We start from the raw sequence: 17,511 nt of genomic DNA, 5'->3' as shown, positions 1-17,511 counted from the left end.
TACCATCAGAATCACCATGCAACACTGCAGTGTACCCTGTGCGCAAGGCTATGGGAGGGTCTTGGCGTTTCATACAAGATTTGAGACCACTTGACAACATTGTAGAGGCAGAATACCCGATAGCAGCTAACCCCGCCACAATATTGTGTGGAATACCAGCAGGGGCATCACAGTTCACCGTGATCAACCTCAAGAATGCATTCTTTTCAATACCACTGCACACGGACTCACAAGATCTGACAAGCTTCACATACCAAAATGGAAACACTCTAGGTTACCTCAGGGATACTGCGAGTCACCATCCATCTTTAACAGGGTTATACAGATCGACCTGGGGAATGTTGAACTTGACAGCACAGTATTGCAGTATGTAGATATTCTCATCTGCAGTACCACTGAGGAAGAATGCAAGAAGGACTCTGTGAAAATGCTCACAGTGCTGGCCGAAAAGGGGTACAAGGTTGACAAGGAAAAACTGCAATACTGCCAGGAGCAGGTCCAATACATAGGACAGATTATATGACATAAAGGGAGGAACATCGCACCACAAAGGTGTAACGCTCACCTGATTCCCGTAGAGGCGCCGGTCTTGACTGGGCGCATACCGTATCTTCAAAGGTGATGTGTAACACACGGCTGGCTCTTTGGGCTGGACCTCTGTGCACTGTATGTCTGACTCGAAGGGTAAGATGTCTGCAGATAGAAAATATGGGATTAATGAACTGGGTTATTGAATGTCTCTCTCTTCTTCCCTTTCTCTTCTCCTGTAGAACCCCGAAGGTTAACGCTCTCACCTTAGGTAAGTGAACGCCGTGCTCTCCATCTGCCTCGGGGCAGGGTGCTGTAACCAGTTTCTTCACTGGATAAGGGGAGCAGGCCTCTTGACTTCAGAGGACTGCTGTCCGTCGTTTACTGCACGAACGGTAAGTTTCGAGTAATTCTAATGTCTTTAAAGCCTTTAGTAATGATGTCTCTTGTTTTGCAGGGTTCCGACAATGGTGGATGACGGGCTGAATTGAGTTGAAGATGGAGCCTGTGTGATGAATAGAAGCGCCTGGAAGCACGTAAGTAAGCGCTTGTTGCCTGCTTCACGATGCGCTCTAACTGTCTTTTTATTTTGCAGGTATAAGTTCGGAGCGGCTGCAGGGTGCCGGAATACCCACTGGGTTAGATGTGGAAAGGAGTAATGGCACGTGAGTATTAAAGTTCCCCAATGTCTTTAAACGCACCTTGTTTTGTCTTTCAGATGCGGGATGCAGCGCCGAAGGCCTCCGGAGCGTGCGAAGAGTTGGTAAGCTTTTGTCTTTCAGATGCCGGAATGCAGTGTGAAGACCTCCGGAGCGCACGAAGAGTAGGTAAGCCTTTGTCCTTCAGATGTCGGGATGCAGCGCGAGGCGATGGTGACAGCCGATGGACCAGGTAAGTGAAGAGCTGTCACTGAAGACCGTAATGCTAACCTGTTCTTTCTTGTCTTTATAGGTGTTGCTGAAGACTGGATTCAGGATGGTAAGCCTTTTTCCTTAGGCCCAGGATCAGATGCAGAAGACACGATGAGCGTTCTGCTGCAGAGGATGCAGAATAACGCAAAGCAAGATTCATCCATCGGGTGTGGTTTAAATAGCCTCCTGTAGTGCTTAGGTGTCTCCTTCCACAGCCACGCCTAGGTAAGAAAAGAGTTCCTGCTTTCCAGAAGAGTTCCAGTGTTCTGAACCTAGGGAGTGGCTCCTGCCCCACCCAACAGGAAAAGTAGTTCCAAACAGAAGAGGATCAGAGGCTCAACTGGCAGGCAAGTAAGCAGCATGGTCTGCTGCAGGTAAGTCCACCCAAGCATTATGAGCCCGGCGCTTCCAGCGCTGGGACTGGGCATATTTATGAGCCTGGTGCCACTGGCGCCAGGACTGGGTCCAAAAGGTCCCAATTGGGACTGGTTGGCACTCGGAACCTGGGTTATGGATCTGCTTCCAAGGGAGTTGGGAAAACCCTGACCTTTTGGAAGCAGAGATCATGACAAAAGGGCACAAGCAATAAAGAATACACCTCAGCCACAAACGATCACGGAATTGCAACAATTTCTTGGCCTGTGCAATTATTGCAGAGCATGGGTTTTTGACTACAACACATACATGGGGCCCCTTCTGGCGGCCCTTAGTGAAGCGCAAAGAGGGGTGAAAAAGTTGGGGTGGACAAGAGAGATGACTGATGCATTCAATGAACTGAAAGAGACAATTTCAACGGCACCAGTTCCGGGCACTCCCAACTACGAAAATTAATTTTACATCTTCTCACATTGCAATGTTGCAGTAATGAAAGCAGTACTAACACAAAAAAAGCATGGGACACAAACCCCTAACATTTTACCGCGGGCACTTAGATCCAGTAATGATGGGACACTTCCCATGCGAACAACACCTGGCTGCTGCAGCATTTGCAGTAGAAAAATCATCCTCCATCTCTATGGGTTGCTCCACCACACTGTACATTCAACACACCCTCTTTGCAATTTTGCACAAACCTAAAACCTCACTCACTACCCAGAGAGCAACGGGATATGAAATTATTTTGTCAAGACCTGAGGTGAAAATGGTGAGATGCAACAATGTTAACCCAGCACAGTTCATAGCAGAAGGCAAATATGCACACGATTGTACATATGGCATTGAATACTACTCATCCACCCGAAAGGTAGAAGAAAATGCCCTAGAAGGGGGTGAGATTTTGTACATTGATGGGTCATCAACAATTGATCAAAGTGATGGTATAAGGAGGACAGGTGCAGCTGTAGTGTGATTAAAGGGAGGATTAGACATATGTACCAGTAAAATGTGTCAAATTACCCCAACAATATTCAGCGCAAGCAGCAGAATTGCCGGCTCTCATATTGGCCTTAGACGAAAGCAACGGTAAAAGAGTAACAATATATTCTGACAGTGCCTATGTCACTTCTACAGTACACTCAGGATTAATAAGATGGCTCAGAAGGGGATTTAGGAGAGCAGACAGTACTCCAGTGCAACATCCTCTTGGGTGAACTGATAGAAGTAATAACATACCCACACAAGTTAGCGTTGGTGAAGTGTCAGGCACACACGAATGGCGAAGTCCTAATATCTAGGGGTAATGAAACAGCAGATACACATGCAATATATGCTCCATATTTTGTCGAGATGTGGGACCTCCTAGAAAAAGGGGAGGACAAGACAGATGATAATGAAAGACGGGTACACGCACATCCCAGAGACACAGATTATGGACAGGCGGCAGCCCCAATGGCAGAAAAGGAACTGTGGGTAAAAAGAGGATGTATTATGTCCCCAACAGATGCACTATGGAGACAGAATAACATAGGAAAAGTTGTGATGCCCTTGGCCCTACTAAAAACAGTGCTGGCCCAACTACACCATCCCACCCATACAGGAAAGGAAGTAATTGCAGCACAGATAAAAGAATCCTGTTACTGTCCCGAACTAAACTCACACGTTGCCAACTTTATCAGCAAATGCCTTACCTGCCAGCAATTTACGGCCGGTCACACGTTGCAAGTGATCAATGGTACAATGCCACGAACTGAAGGACCCTTCCTGCACCTGCACATGGACATGGACTTCGTTGACATGATCAACGTATGCCAAGGCTACCGATACATGATTGTGGTAGTGTGCCCCTTTTCAAGGTGGATTGAGGTTGGCCCGTGCTCCCATGCAGATGCATTTAGCAATATTTCTGGTACGAGAGGTGTTCCCGAGATGGGGGGGGAGGGGGTCTGCGAGGTATTAAGGTCAGACAAAGGGCCACACTTTGCGAATGAATAATTTCAGCATATCACTGCCCTGCTCGGGATTAAACATAATTTTGCCTGTGCATACCACCCACAAGCCAATGGCGTCTGTGAATGCCTCAACAGCCTCTTAAAAGAATCCATAGAAAAAACTCAGCAGACGACCAAGAAGAGGCTTTATTGCCTTCCGTTGGTCCTGTTTGAGTTAAGAAACAAACCTGGTTCGGACCACCACCTCACACCCCACGAGGTGGTGACTGGACACCAAATGCACCTCCCACTAACCCCACCCACAAGAGCGATGTATGACTGTGAAGGAACAGACAATGTCTTTGGTCAAGAAATGTAGGACTATGTCACTTCTCTACTAGTTACTAGTGCCTCCTTTAACTCTCAATAGATTCAACGGACACAGGGCGGGTCAGAGAACAATCAACAGGAAGCAACCAACAACGAGGAACAACCTGGACGGTGGGTGGTGAAAGAAGGAGACACAGTCCTCCTCAGGAACTACCGAAGGAAATGGAACGGCCCTAGACTTACAGGGCCACACACTATCGAGAAAGTGGCACCCAGAGCAGTTAAATTGACAGATAGGGACGTTTGGACACATACCCACAACATCTATCCCAACAAAGCACAGACCGCGCCCCACCACTACAGCGACAGGGCCAACACTTCGGCCACAGCAACAACAAACGTCGAAAAAGACACACCACAGGCATCCGATACACCCAAGGACATAAACGAGCCACACTCCACAGCACACCCTCCCCACTGCACTAACTTACAATGATTTAAATGTGATGGTGATATCGGAATAAGGCAGTACACTGTAAATTAAAAGGATCTAACAAAAATTGATACAGAACAAATGCTGATAAAGATATTGGCAAATATGCACAACACTGTGTAAACACGTGCATGTTCTCTTCTCTTTTGTCTTGCACAGGCAGGCATCGTGCATTGCAATTATTGTATGAAAATATATGATAAAAACACATCCATATATCCATCACTGCCCAGGCTTAAATGTTACCTCCCAACGACCACCTAGAAGCACTATCACACCAATTTATTCACGGAATTAAAAGGCCAAATTACTTCAGGCCCAGGAGGCCACGCGTGTATTACAACGCATTTATACAATTTATAGTGCGCTCAGATCCACACCTCCACGCGGCCCTACCTGCTCTGAGAGACAGGGCGGGTAGGCGTATGTGGGAGGAGCTTTTCGCATGGGCATTGAACGACTATTTGATATGCAGGGCTTAAGTAACAAATACTAATTGTAATAACGCATAATCTGAGACATTTTCAGGCGGGCACCTATATCATCTCTAGTAAAGTAGCTGCAGGCCGTCAGAAAAGGTATGGTCAACATGCGAGTGGTCGCAAAAATTGTAATTAAATTGTTGGGGATATTTTTGACCACTGGACTGATAACTGCCGCTGTCTGGCAGGCGTACTATGCTTTGCATGCAACCACAAAACACAATACTAACATTTCCCCTACTTGAGCTGCAAGGAGCACTGTGTCAGGTGGTACGAGTAGCACGGGACAAAACGTAAGAAGAGGTAAACGTAGTGTTTCCATTGATATACATGGGGTCGACACATATTTTACAGAGTCCGCACACGTCTCTAACATGTGGTATAAACACATGTTCAAAATTGTTAAGGACACGACAAAGGACAACTGTTACATATGCTCATTGATCCTGTATGCCATGAGCGCCTCCTGAACATTTGTGGCAACTGAAGTGCCAGCGTTCACAGCAGAGTGCCTCCTATATCTAGCGCTGTTTCAAACACGAGGACGAACCCAAGGTAAAACGGCAACACTAAGGTGGAAATCAAGGTTAACATACCCATACGAAGATAACTTCATCAAGACACTACCGATGTTTGACAACTATTGGCAGCTAACTGAAGGGTTACAGTATGTAACAGACGGACCAGACAAAGGAGAAACAAAAGAAATGACACTGAACTATCTACCATGTAAATGCAGCGCAAGAGAGATAGGAGGTGAACCGGGGTGCTGGGAAAGACTGCTGATACTGATCTATGGCAAGGTGTACATGAAGAATGGATGGGCGGATGGAGTAGTGGGAAGCAGGATATTAACGTTGGCAAAGTCTGCAGTAATGACGGTACAAGAAGAAAACGACAAATGCTACAAGGAGTGGGCATAGAGTGCGGCACAGCTCACATGGTTGGACAAAGAGGAGGAGCCAATAACAATAATTCCCATTGCATCCCCTACGCTATGTTACCATCACGATGGAGAAGTTGATGTTGGAATGAATGAATGAATGTAAAAGAATAGTAAAGCTTCCTGAGGGGGTTGCGGGGACAGCAGTACTGATGGACCACTAATGGGCCTGCGGAGCGAAAGCATATCAAAGTCTACCATAGAGTGGAGTATGTACTCTGCGTACCCTCCCTGGTAGTACCGCAGAAACACATCAAAATGGAAAACTTACCCAAGATGGATGAAGGAAAAAGAAGAAGAAGGTGGTCTCTGGAACCAATTGGCAGCACATCCCAGAGTGTCCCTCCCCCAGAAAAGACACTGACGAGAATAAAAAGAGAATGAGAACCACTCACAGGAAAGTACCTCTGGGGTAAATCAGAAACAGCACTAAGAAACATCCCACCAGCTCGCAGATTGTTTAGTAGAGCAGCCATGTTCTTTTCCTCCGTAATACATCCAGGAGTACAAGCATATGCAAATGCGAAATGGCTGCAGATAACCAGATGGGAGCTGATGATGACGATCAACTCCACGGTGAACGGATTCAACACAATAAAAGAACTAAGGGCAATAAGAATGGTGGCCTTGCAGAACAGATACGTGCTGGACCTCCTGACTGCGATGTAAGGAGGAATTTGTGCAAAAATTGGAAGTTCCTGCTGCACGTTCATTCCTGCGAATGACGAAGATAACGGCACTATCAGAAGCAGTATTGCAACTGGCCAAGATGCATGCAAAGATGGAAGAAGAAGCGAAGGGGACAAAAAAGGATGGTAGCTGGTTTTCATACATCTGGTCTTGGATGCCATCATGGCTAGCGGATGGTCCCAAGGTTTTGGCAGGCTGCATGATACTGGGAATGGCATCGCTGATGGGAATACAATTATGGATGGCAAGGTCAAAGCGTACAGCAGAGGAAATGATCGGCATGCACATCCTAATGCGGCATAAGACGTCATCCTCAAGGAACGCGAACGGCTGCGCCAACAGATAATAGAAGCAGACTTGTACCCACCGTCAATAAAGGTTGAAAATCCATGCAATCCGAAGTACTATGTTGGGAAATGGGTTTATTGTAAGCCCGGTGGTGGATGTGTATACATGTACTGGTCATTTGAAGATCACTTAAACCACTACGGACAGTTGGCAGGGATAACTAAGGTGTGGCGAGTACGAGGAGATAAAAGAGTGGATAATTTTGTGGTCGACAAGTCGACCAGAGGGGGGACTGAAGAGGAAAAATGAGACAGTCCCTTCCCCCGACCCATGTACAAACTATGGCCGATGACATCACGACCCAAGTACCCTGAGCGGAATGAGTTTGCACCTCTGTCCGCCGCCTCAGATTTCAATATCCACCATGGCCACGCCCCACTTCCACAACCTGGCCGCATCCCACCCAGAGTACAAGGTGGGAAACAAGATGGAGCTGAGACTGACCACATGGACTAGCTCGACTAAACATCACAAACCTATGCTGCCATCATTCAACATGACATGATGACATAGCCACAACGAACCGAAACACATGTGCTGCCATGCACCTGGATCACACAAACACCAATCCACACGAAGAACACTATCAGTGCTACGATTTAGAGGACCGTGCACACTCACAGACATGCATCGTTATTATTTTTCACATAGGTCAGCAACCGCATCGCAGAAACGCAAGACGCCAGAAGAGTTTGTGTATATGCTTGCAGAAGCTTCATGCTACTATCCCCTGAAGATTAGACTCTATAGATGGACCGATGTACAAAGAACCACACTGCACCCTCACACCCCTTGCCTTACGGACCTTATACTGCCACACATAACCAAGCCGAAGTAGGCCGCAAACCAGAGTCTACAGACCCGGAGCAGTTCATACAGAGTTACAAGGTGCCGATCATGCAGCCCAACCCCGACTAGACCCCGGCAGCCAAGGTCGTGACGTTGCAATCAACATGCCTCGCTCTCCAAGCCAAAGTTACACCTGCCACTGCTACGACTCCCGGAGCAGACATACAAATCAAATCCCCGTAATTCTGACTCAGCCATGGTCCCTCAACACATGACCAGGCCGAACTGATACGATACGAAGCTCCAAGAACTGAAGAGGCTCTGGGGTCCCACAACGATGGTCCAAGGCTTGGGGGCTCGCGGATTGGCCAATCAGGAAACAGGGGGCTAACCACTAACGGCATCACAACCGAACCAATCACTAACTCTCTCCATGTAACAATTTCCAAGTAGCAATTTTTAGGGACAACCCAAGCGTACCACCTGACCTCTACTGTACCAATTAAACTTTTCACTATACCGTCCTATACGGACCCTACCACTCAGGGAACCAATCCGGAGTAGCGGTAGGTTTGTGGGTGAGCTCTCGCAGTTTACGCACATTGTTACGTCACTAAGACACAAAAGGGGCATGCGAGCCTGATTACGAGATGTTTTTTGGAACCTATGCTCCATGAACCTGTCCCTGTCTGTTTCCGTGTAATAAACAGCAGTAACCTATTGCTCTTGGGTGGGCCTCCTACTTCTTTGAGACACGGAAGGAGTTAGGGCCTTCCAAAAGCTGGAGGTCTGCGGACTCCGGGTGCGGCCCTGCCGACCTACAGAAATTACACTAACAGACGCTATTGCCTAAATTGCTTTATATCTTTGCTAATGTTCCGATATGGCCTGGAAATCCTACTTTGCCAAGCTGCACTCTCTCTTTGCACAATTCTTTTGGCACTCCGGGGCGGGCCGTAAGAAATGGGTGGAGCAAACACTTCCATATGAGAAGGGAGTGTTCCCAGCACCCCATCTGGAACTCTATTGGATGCCTCCTGTGCACAGTTCGCCTCATTCTGGTATATCTCAGAGTGACCCCTCCATACGTCAAGTTGGAAGCACTAGCGACAGGCCGCATGGACCTCCAAACTCTGGTGCTTGATCGAAAGTATAAAAATGATTCCCCACTGGACCCAGTCTCTTCTACGCTGAAAGCGTGGCACGCAATATTCACCCTAATAGGTGCCGACCAGCCCTACTGCAGGTAGCTTCCGATCTGGAACTACCCGGACTACTACCCCTACATGACAGATCAATCCGAGTAAGGTGGGATGGACTAGGGTGCAGAGCACTTGCAGACCTCTTTCCAGATGGGAAATTCATTACCTCTGGGACCTGGAGACCTGGATATGGGGATAAGGAAGGTGAAAGACTCCATATTATAGAATCGGTCGGCGATCTCGTCTAGATGGCCATACTATCACTGTGAACCTGCCGAGACACCTATACTGGTGTACATAGGGAACTAGGGCGATGATAGACACATCCTTTCTACTTTATTCAAAATCATCCTTGTAGAAAGCTCTCCCCATCTTGCGAACAACAGCTCGCTGGTCTGAAGAAACGCAGGTGAAACTTACCGACGCCCAATGGTCACATATGTGCACGCACACCGGGAGGGTATCCAGTAACTTCAGGTTCAAATTCATACAATTTAAGATTCTGCACAGGCTATATTACAACCCCACCAGACTTTCCAAAATGTCCCCACCTACCGAGCAGTATTGTCCCAGATGTGGCTCTGCTTCGGCAGACCACATACATATGTTCTGGGACTGTCCCTCAATGAAAGATTTCTGGAATAAAACTCTCGATATCATGGCTGAGGTGGTAGGCACCCCGATGGAGGAGCCCCATCGGAGCATTATTCAGGTTGTGGCCTAACATACAGAGCAAAAAGCACAGAGTGTTCATTAACATGGGTTGCATGATTGCCAAAATAACTATACTTCTGAATTGTAAAAATAGGAACCCCCACAGGGAGAAAGACTGGCTGATTGCTCTAACCTGGGCCCAAGAGAACGAGGAACAGTATGCATGTACGCTTCCTGTTTCCTCCAGACCCCATGATATCTGGGCAGACTTCCACTCCTATCTGGCCAGAATGGCAATTGATGAATGAGGAGAAAACGGCAGTACTGTATAACTGAAGAGATAATAATGATGTCTGTTAGAGACTTTACGTGATATACTCGGTTATATGATGTTGCTTTGATTGCTATGCACGTATGCTGCTGTGAAAACGCTATGCTAATTAAAGTAGAATTAATGTGAACTTCAGAAATTCAAAAATCGAAATCTTCACCCTCAGATACCAAATCTATAGTGACAATCTTTTTGTAAATGTAAGCCTGCAAAACAGACCATCATAAATATAGGTACAATGATAGCATTCAGGTTTAATAACATCTTCTCTTCTCAATGCCACTGACATTTTTGGAATAAAGAAAATTGTGCCCTCTTGCTTTCAGTGAAAATTAGTACTTACATCAAAATAGGGTCCTGCCTGGTCCAGTATTAGCTGAGTAGAATCAGGCTTATTTTTGCAATAGGTAACGTACATTTGAAACTTGTCTGCCTGTAAAACATAATATGGTGGTATTAGGATTTTTCACAATTAAATACTCTTTGGGATAAACAATACAGCTGCAGTTCTGAGACTTTGATTAGTTACCAAGGTTAAGAAATGGTGAGCAAAAATCAAAAGAATTAATAAAAGGTAACAATTGCATGAATGAATCAATATTTTGATCTGTACATTCCTCCTGAATGAATTGCTTTTGTCAATAAAAGTCAGTCAATAAAAATCAGGAGAGTACAAAACACACTGAAAAACTTTCAAAACAGCATCAGGGTTCAGTGCAGCCCTTTGGAGCAACAGCAGTGAGCAAAAACGTACGGTTATTCCCAGCAGCGCACGAAGATGATGTGCGTTAATAATCAGAAGCAAGTAAATTAATAAGAGGCATGCGTCTTCAAAATACAATAAGACTTTCAGAAAACATTTGTTTAAAGTCAAGTGGTTCCTTCCACAGTCCCCCACAACCCCTCCACATCAGAAAAACAGAGCCTTGGCTATATTTGCTCAATTAATGTGCGATGTGGAACAGAGGCAGCACTTTGCTGCTTCGCCAAAGCACAGCCTAAGAGTGTCTTAGGGGCCCAGAGGATAAAAGTAAAAAGGCATGCTAGTGTACTGCCCTTAGACAAGAACAAATGACTTAACTCGCAGTAATCTTGTTTCTGCTCGTTTTCCTTCCACTGATTCCTGATCTATGATATCCTATCCACAGCACTGATGATCCTCAGAAACATTTCCGCCACTAGGGGGCACAGTGCAGCTCCGTCCGACACCTGTACTGTATGTTGGGGCCGTATATATATCAAGGCGTCGCTCCCCGTGATCTCCGTTCCACCCTTTTTCCCTAGCACTTTGACACTGAGGGACTGCTGAGCTAAGGGTGTCCTAGCCATCTGCCAAGTGGCAAGTAGGGAGGGTGATGAATCTGTGGGAGGAAATCCATCTGAACGAACATTAGAGAGAGTGAAGTAATTTGCTCTTCTAATGGATGCCTTCCTCTAATGGATTCCTCATCTTTGACAGAATTCCATAGCAGTATATGCATCTGGAGGAAAGAAAGGACATGAATTATACCAGACAGTTCTGGAGGAATGCCCTACCAAAATGGGCGTCATACACTGACTGGGAATCCATGCAATAATGTTTTGCAAACGTGTGCAATGAGGCCCATGTAGCCGCCTGGCAACTGTCCAGAACTGGGACCGCTCTCTGCAGTGCAGAGGTGGAAGCCAGTCCTCTGGTAGAATGGGCTCTGAGACCTTCAGGCATATCCTTACTAGCCAGATCACAGCATTCTAAGATGCAGAGAATGATCCACCTTGACAGGCTCGGTTTGGTCACAGACCTGCCAGCACAGGCACCAGCATACCCCACAAAAGGTTGTTCTGTCTTACCAGGTGTCTTTGTCCGAGAGACGTATTAGCAGAGGGCACGCACCGGGTCCAGCCGATGGAATAGTTACCCTACCTTGTAAGGATGGGGTGGAGGACAAAACATGAGAAGATCTTTTGGAGAGATGAAATTCAGAGACCACTTGTCATGTTTCCCAGGAGAGGGCAGGGCATGTTTCCCCTTTATAGTCACTCTGTCAGACCAACCAATGTATCAGGCACATTCTCACACTGTAGTGATCTGGGTAGAGTATGGACCTTGAAGGTGGCTGGCTGGCGTAGGCAGCATTGTATTAACATGGACAGCCTGCACCAAGATGGCTGCCAAGTTATACCACACAAAGAAACCCAAAATGGCCCCCAAGCAGCCCATGCTTAAGTCAGCCCTCGTGGTCTAGTGTTCAAGGGTGCAGGCCGGGGCTATAAAACCACGCCCTGGACCGCACACCGTGCTTAGCGTTTCATCTGCAAGCACAACAGCAGTGTAATGCTTATTATCAGCATCAGTGCAACGTCCACGGTGAGACTGCTGCAACTTTGAACTTCCATCGGGACTCCGGAGAGTGAATACATACCTGCTTTGATTCTGGCATGCTCCGATCAGCCCGCTGGAGTTTTTTCTCTTCTGCTGCACGCTGCTCGCCATTTGAAAGGGAAAGCACAGGTTAGGACTGCGAAATAACTTGTGTGCTGAGCCCTTAACTGAAACCCTGCTTGCCTCGTTTCTCGACCGCAACCCGGAAAACATCAAACAGAATCTCCAGCATCCGTGACATTTCGACGGAAACCGCACCTAAGGAAGACAAGACCAAGACATTATTAATGCACTACAATAAACTCGCGCCTCGCAGCACACTCACCATCCGCTCAGCCACTGTCATTTACCTACTTACCAGAGCAACTCTTGAGTCACAGCAGGACTGGACCACGATGCCAGTGAAGCAATCGGAGCTGGTGCTAGAAACTGCACGCAGGAACTCACCGCTACACACAAGTTGAACCAGTGCCCCTGCCAGCCAGCAGCCTCTTAAGGGAAGGTCAATGGAGGATGGGGAGGGAAATAGTATTGGGCACGTACTAAAGTGTCCACGTATTACCCACAGATCACACAGTGGCCAACTCATAAGCCTTTCAGCAGACATCAGAATCACTGCAGTTGAGTGGACATCAATCCCAAAACACGCCCCTTTGCACAGTGCGCTGGGCCAACGTGCCATCCTGCAAAACCAATGCCATGAAAAAGGAGCTGGTTGTGAATAGGGAAAGAGCCGAGGAATTAGCGGAACGTTTAACCAGAACCCAAGCTCGTCAGGCTACCCTACCAGGACCACCAGATAGTGCTGCAGCAGCGCCTGCCCAGATACAGGTCACCACTCCCGGTACTGTCCCTCTAGCCCCACTTGAACGTTTTACTGGTGACACACAGAAGTATGCCATATTCATGAACCAATGTCGTCTCCATTTTCTGTGCCGGCTGGGGGCATCCCCAAAGACCAAACCAAGGTTGCGTTTGTCTTATCATATCTAGGGGGTCATGCAGCCAGTTGGTCAGTGCCATTAGTTAACAGGGATGATGCGATTCTGTACAACTTTCCTGGCTTCCAACAAGAACTCTACAAACACCTTGCTCGAAGAACGCAAGCGCCGGCCTTGGATGGTGAACTGTTGACATTAAGACAGGGTTCACAGGACCTTCTAGTATATATTACCACCTTCAACAGGTTGGTATCTGAAACTAACTGGCCAGAAGAAAAGAGGACTACTCTGTTCTAACTGGGTCTCCGCAGTGAGCTCAAGGATGTTTTAATGCAAGTAGTCAACCCTCCTGAACGCTGTTAAGAGTACATAGACTTGGTTGTGCAATTAGACCATTGATTGCAAGAGGGAAAGACAGACAGGTCCCATTCGCAGGGGCGTACCTCGTATGTGAGCCCACGAGAAGCCTGTCTCGTCCAGCATAGAACCCGCCAGAACCCACGCAATTAGGAAGTTCTAGAGGGCCCTTAACCAAGGAAGACAGGGAGGCGGATATGCCAGCAGCTTTGTTTGTACTGCGGAAAGGCAGGACATTTCCTAAGAGACTGCCCAAGTAAATCACCAGGAAAGCCATTGGGGGCACCAACCAGCATCGGATCGTAGCACAGCTCTTGGAAAACTTTATGCCTCGACAAGAGTAGAGATTGGCTTGTCGAGGAAGGAGAAGACATCATCGGTCTCGCATCTCACAACACATGTAATACTCATCTGCTCAGAGTACCCACAGAGGATGCACGCTATTGAGGCGTACGTGGACTGTGGAGCTGTAGGAAACTACATGGATTTCACTCTGGCTCAAAGGATAGGCGTTCCTATGCAACAAAGAGAGAAGGTTGATAACATTGTCTCAGTAGACGAAACGCAATTATCATCGGGTCCTGTGAATCAATGTACGAGGGAAGTCGAGCTGTTGTGTAATGATGGACATCGAGAACGTAGTCTTCGATCTGATCAACGCACCCCAGTTCCAATTCATTTTAGCGATGCCCTGGTTGGAGTGCCATAACCTGAGCATTAATCGGAGCAAGCATACAATGGCCTTCTCAGAAGATTGTTTGCAGACCTGTTATTCATCAATACCTGATCCAGTCCAGCCAATTGTGGCAAACTCCAGGAAAGGACCGTCAGGACCTCAGAATACATAATTTATCAGGATGTATTTCAGAAGGAGCAGGCAATACTTTGCCTCCGCACAGGCCCCATGAATGCCAAATAGACCTGATTCCAGGATCCCAAATACCTAGTAGCCGCATCTAGGCCCTTACCGAAAAGGAAAAACAACATCTGTGTAGCTACCTGGACCAGTACCTGTCAAACGGTTTCATAAGACCCTCAAAATCACCTGCTTCCTCCACAAGCTTCTTCGTCCAAAAGAAGGAGGGAGACCTTAGGACCTGTATAGATTACAGAGGACTTAAAATCACAATTAAGAATAGGTACCCTCTGCCGTTAATCCCAGTGCTCTTGGACCAAGTAAAGAAAGCCAATGTCTATACCAAACTGGACCTCTGGGGGGGTATATCATCTGGTGCGCGTAAAAGTCGTCGACGTGTGGAAAACAGCCTTCTGCACCAAATTTGGCTTCTTCAAATACACCTCCATGCCCTTTGGCCTCTGTAATGCGCGGCAGCATTTCAATTCTTCATGAATGACGTTTTGAGGGAGCTTCTGGACGTGTGCGGCATGGTATACATAGACTATATCCTGATCTATTCAGCAACTCTGGAAGAACATGTACAGCATGTGAAGGCCGTTTTGGAAAAGCTACGTCAACGCCGCCTGTATGCTAAGTTAGAAAAATGTGCCTTCCATGTGACGGAGGTAGAGTTCCCAGGTTTCATCTTAACGCCACAAGGCGTTCAAATGGATAACTGGAAGGTGGAAGAAATTCTTCAATGGGGAGGGGCCGTAGTCCTTATGAAAAAACTTGACTATCTAGAGGAGGTAAAGAGACAACTGATAGATGCAGAGACCTACAAGGAAATTCAACCGCACAGAAAATGTGCGGACACTAATCCAAGAGGTTTTGGATGAAGCAGAGTACAGAGGTGTGTGTTATCTCTGATAAGACCCGCACATTCCTTGAAAATACACATCTTATTACTTAAGTATTTTATATTCTTTCCAAGATTCACAAGAGACTAATAAAACCTCCAGGACACCCCATCATAGCTGCAACAGAGAGCCTACTGGAACTGCTTGCTAAATATCTGGACAACATTCTCCAGCCTCCGATTCAAGACACTGTCACCTAAATGAGGGACACTATGCATTTCCTGCAAAGACTTAACGAGACACAGTTTGTGAATGGCATAGACACATTATTTACGGTGGATGTGATCTCTCTCTATACAAATATAGTGCACAAAGTGGGACTGGAAGCGGTCGAATGGTTACTGTTACAAGCTGAGAACTGCCAAGGCGACAGACTCTTTGTACTCACACTGCTCAAAATTTCAGGATAGATACTTTTCATAACTCTGCAGCACCAGCATGCGTGCCGCCATGGCACCTACGTACGCTAATACATACATGTTTTATCTGGAAACAGAACACGTTTTGAACTCGCAACACCTTTTCATCTTTATATGCTACATCGATGATGTATTTGGCATCTGGACAGGCCCCCCAGAAGAACTACAGGAATTTTCTGGAATGATGAATGAGATGCACCCGAGAATCAAATTTACAACCCAAACAAGCAAGACTACCAATAACTTCCTGGACGTATAGATTTACAGTGAAGGTCACAACTTGGCCACAAGGATCTTCACAAAACCCACTGTTAGGAACAGCTTGTTGCTAGCTACTAGCTTCCATCCATAACGCACCATCGACAGTGTGCCCTTGAGTCAATTCCTTAAATACAGGCGGAACATCTCGGCGATAGAAGTATACAAGAGACAATCTACTTCTTTGTAAAATACATTTTTGAAGAGGGGTTATAGCCCCACCTGTATCTCCAAAGTTGCGGAGAAAGTGGAAACAATCGACAGAGATACTCTTTTGACTCCCAAACCTCCAAATAGGAGGGAACCGTTGACAACACATTCCATCCAAAGTAGTAAGATTAAGAAAATCATAAAAAGGAATTGGCCTATGCTTCAAATGGATTCACAACTACAGCCATTGTTCCAACTTTCGCCTACAGGAACAGTAAGGCGTTACGCAACAGTCTTCTGAGAGCCGAGATACCTACCATCCAAACACATATTTGCTTCAAAGGAACACAGCCTTGGCACAATTGTCAACATTGTGGCAACATAATACTGGGCAACAGCATTACCCAATTCCATTCAGGGAAAGCTATCTATCCCAAACACTTAAGCACATGCGATTCATCTAACATAGTATATGCACTCAAGTGCCCTTGTGGTCTTTACTACGTGGGCATGATGAGAAAGGCAAAAACAATGTGGACTGAAGACAAGTCTAACATTTGTACAAGAACTTAAAATCCCCTGTTGCGATGCACTTTGTTGAAGCAAGACATACAGTAGCCCAACTTAAATGTGTGATTCTGCAACAAATCAAATCAAGCAATAGAGGTGGGCACCTGCATAAGAGATTATTGCAAAGGGAAATCTTGTGGATCGATCTTCTGGACTCACTGCATCCACAAGCATGAATTGTGAGTTTGATTTTATGTGTTTTGTATAGAGTTATTAGGAAAAGCCTACTGAGGGTGACAATTGGAGATACAAAATTGTGAGTGGGTTGCAACCTGTGAGGCTGATATGCATCTTGATCCATCTTAATGGACCTTATTGGACATGACAAGAGGAGATTGTGAGCGGTTATCTGCCCGAGGGGGTCGCTTCGCTCTTTAATACAGAGAACGTTATGATATTAATATAATAGGCTGACCACGACACCCTTATGCAGAGCCTCACACTGGGGTTTAGTTAAGGATACAGCATACAACACTGGGTACTTTACATCAGGAGCCCTATCACACAAAGACATCAAGCTCACGCTCTGCATAATTTTCCATGGCACCAGTACTGAGCTAGGATGGATGTGACATGAGCTGTAGATCTTCACTCTCTCATGGCTTAATTTGACTTCATTACAGCAGGAGTAAGGGCACCCAGACGGATTCTATTCGGCTGTCTTGCCCTATGTCCTGCATACTTTACCT

At 46.5% G+C, this 17,511-nt stretch overlaps 1 protein-coding gene across 1 annotated transcript in view; it reads right to left on the bottom strand.

The window, feature by feature from the left end:
* TRIO (trio Rho guanine nucleotide exchange factor) overlaps positions 1-17,511 on the bottom strand; it is a 3,834,156-nt gene that overhangs the window by 851,016 nt on the left and 2,965,629 nt on the right. Inside the window, exon 27 of the mRNA XM_069613780.1 lies at positions 10,351-10,440. Within this exon, the coding sequence (XP_069469881.1) occupies positions 10,351-10,440 (90 nt within the window). The remainder of the gene's footprint in view (positions 1-10,350; positions 10,441-17,511) is intronic.

Source organism: Ambystoma mexicanum, chromosome 5p (genome assembly GCF_040938575.1).
Source record: "Ambystoma mexicanum isolate Mex_15411 chromosome 5p, UKY_AmexF1_1, whole genome shotgun sequence".
Lineage (NCBI taxonomy): Eukaryota > Metazoa > Chordata > Amphibia > Caudata > Ambystomatidae > Ambystoma > Ambystoma mexicanum.
The sequence above is the reverse complement of the archived record's forward strand: the minus strand, read 5'-3'. Positions and strand labels throughout refer to the sequence as shown.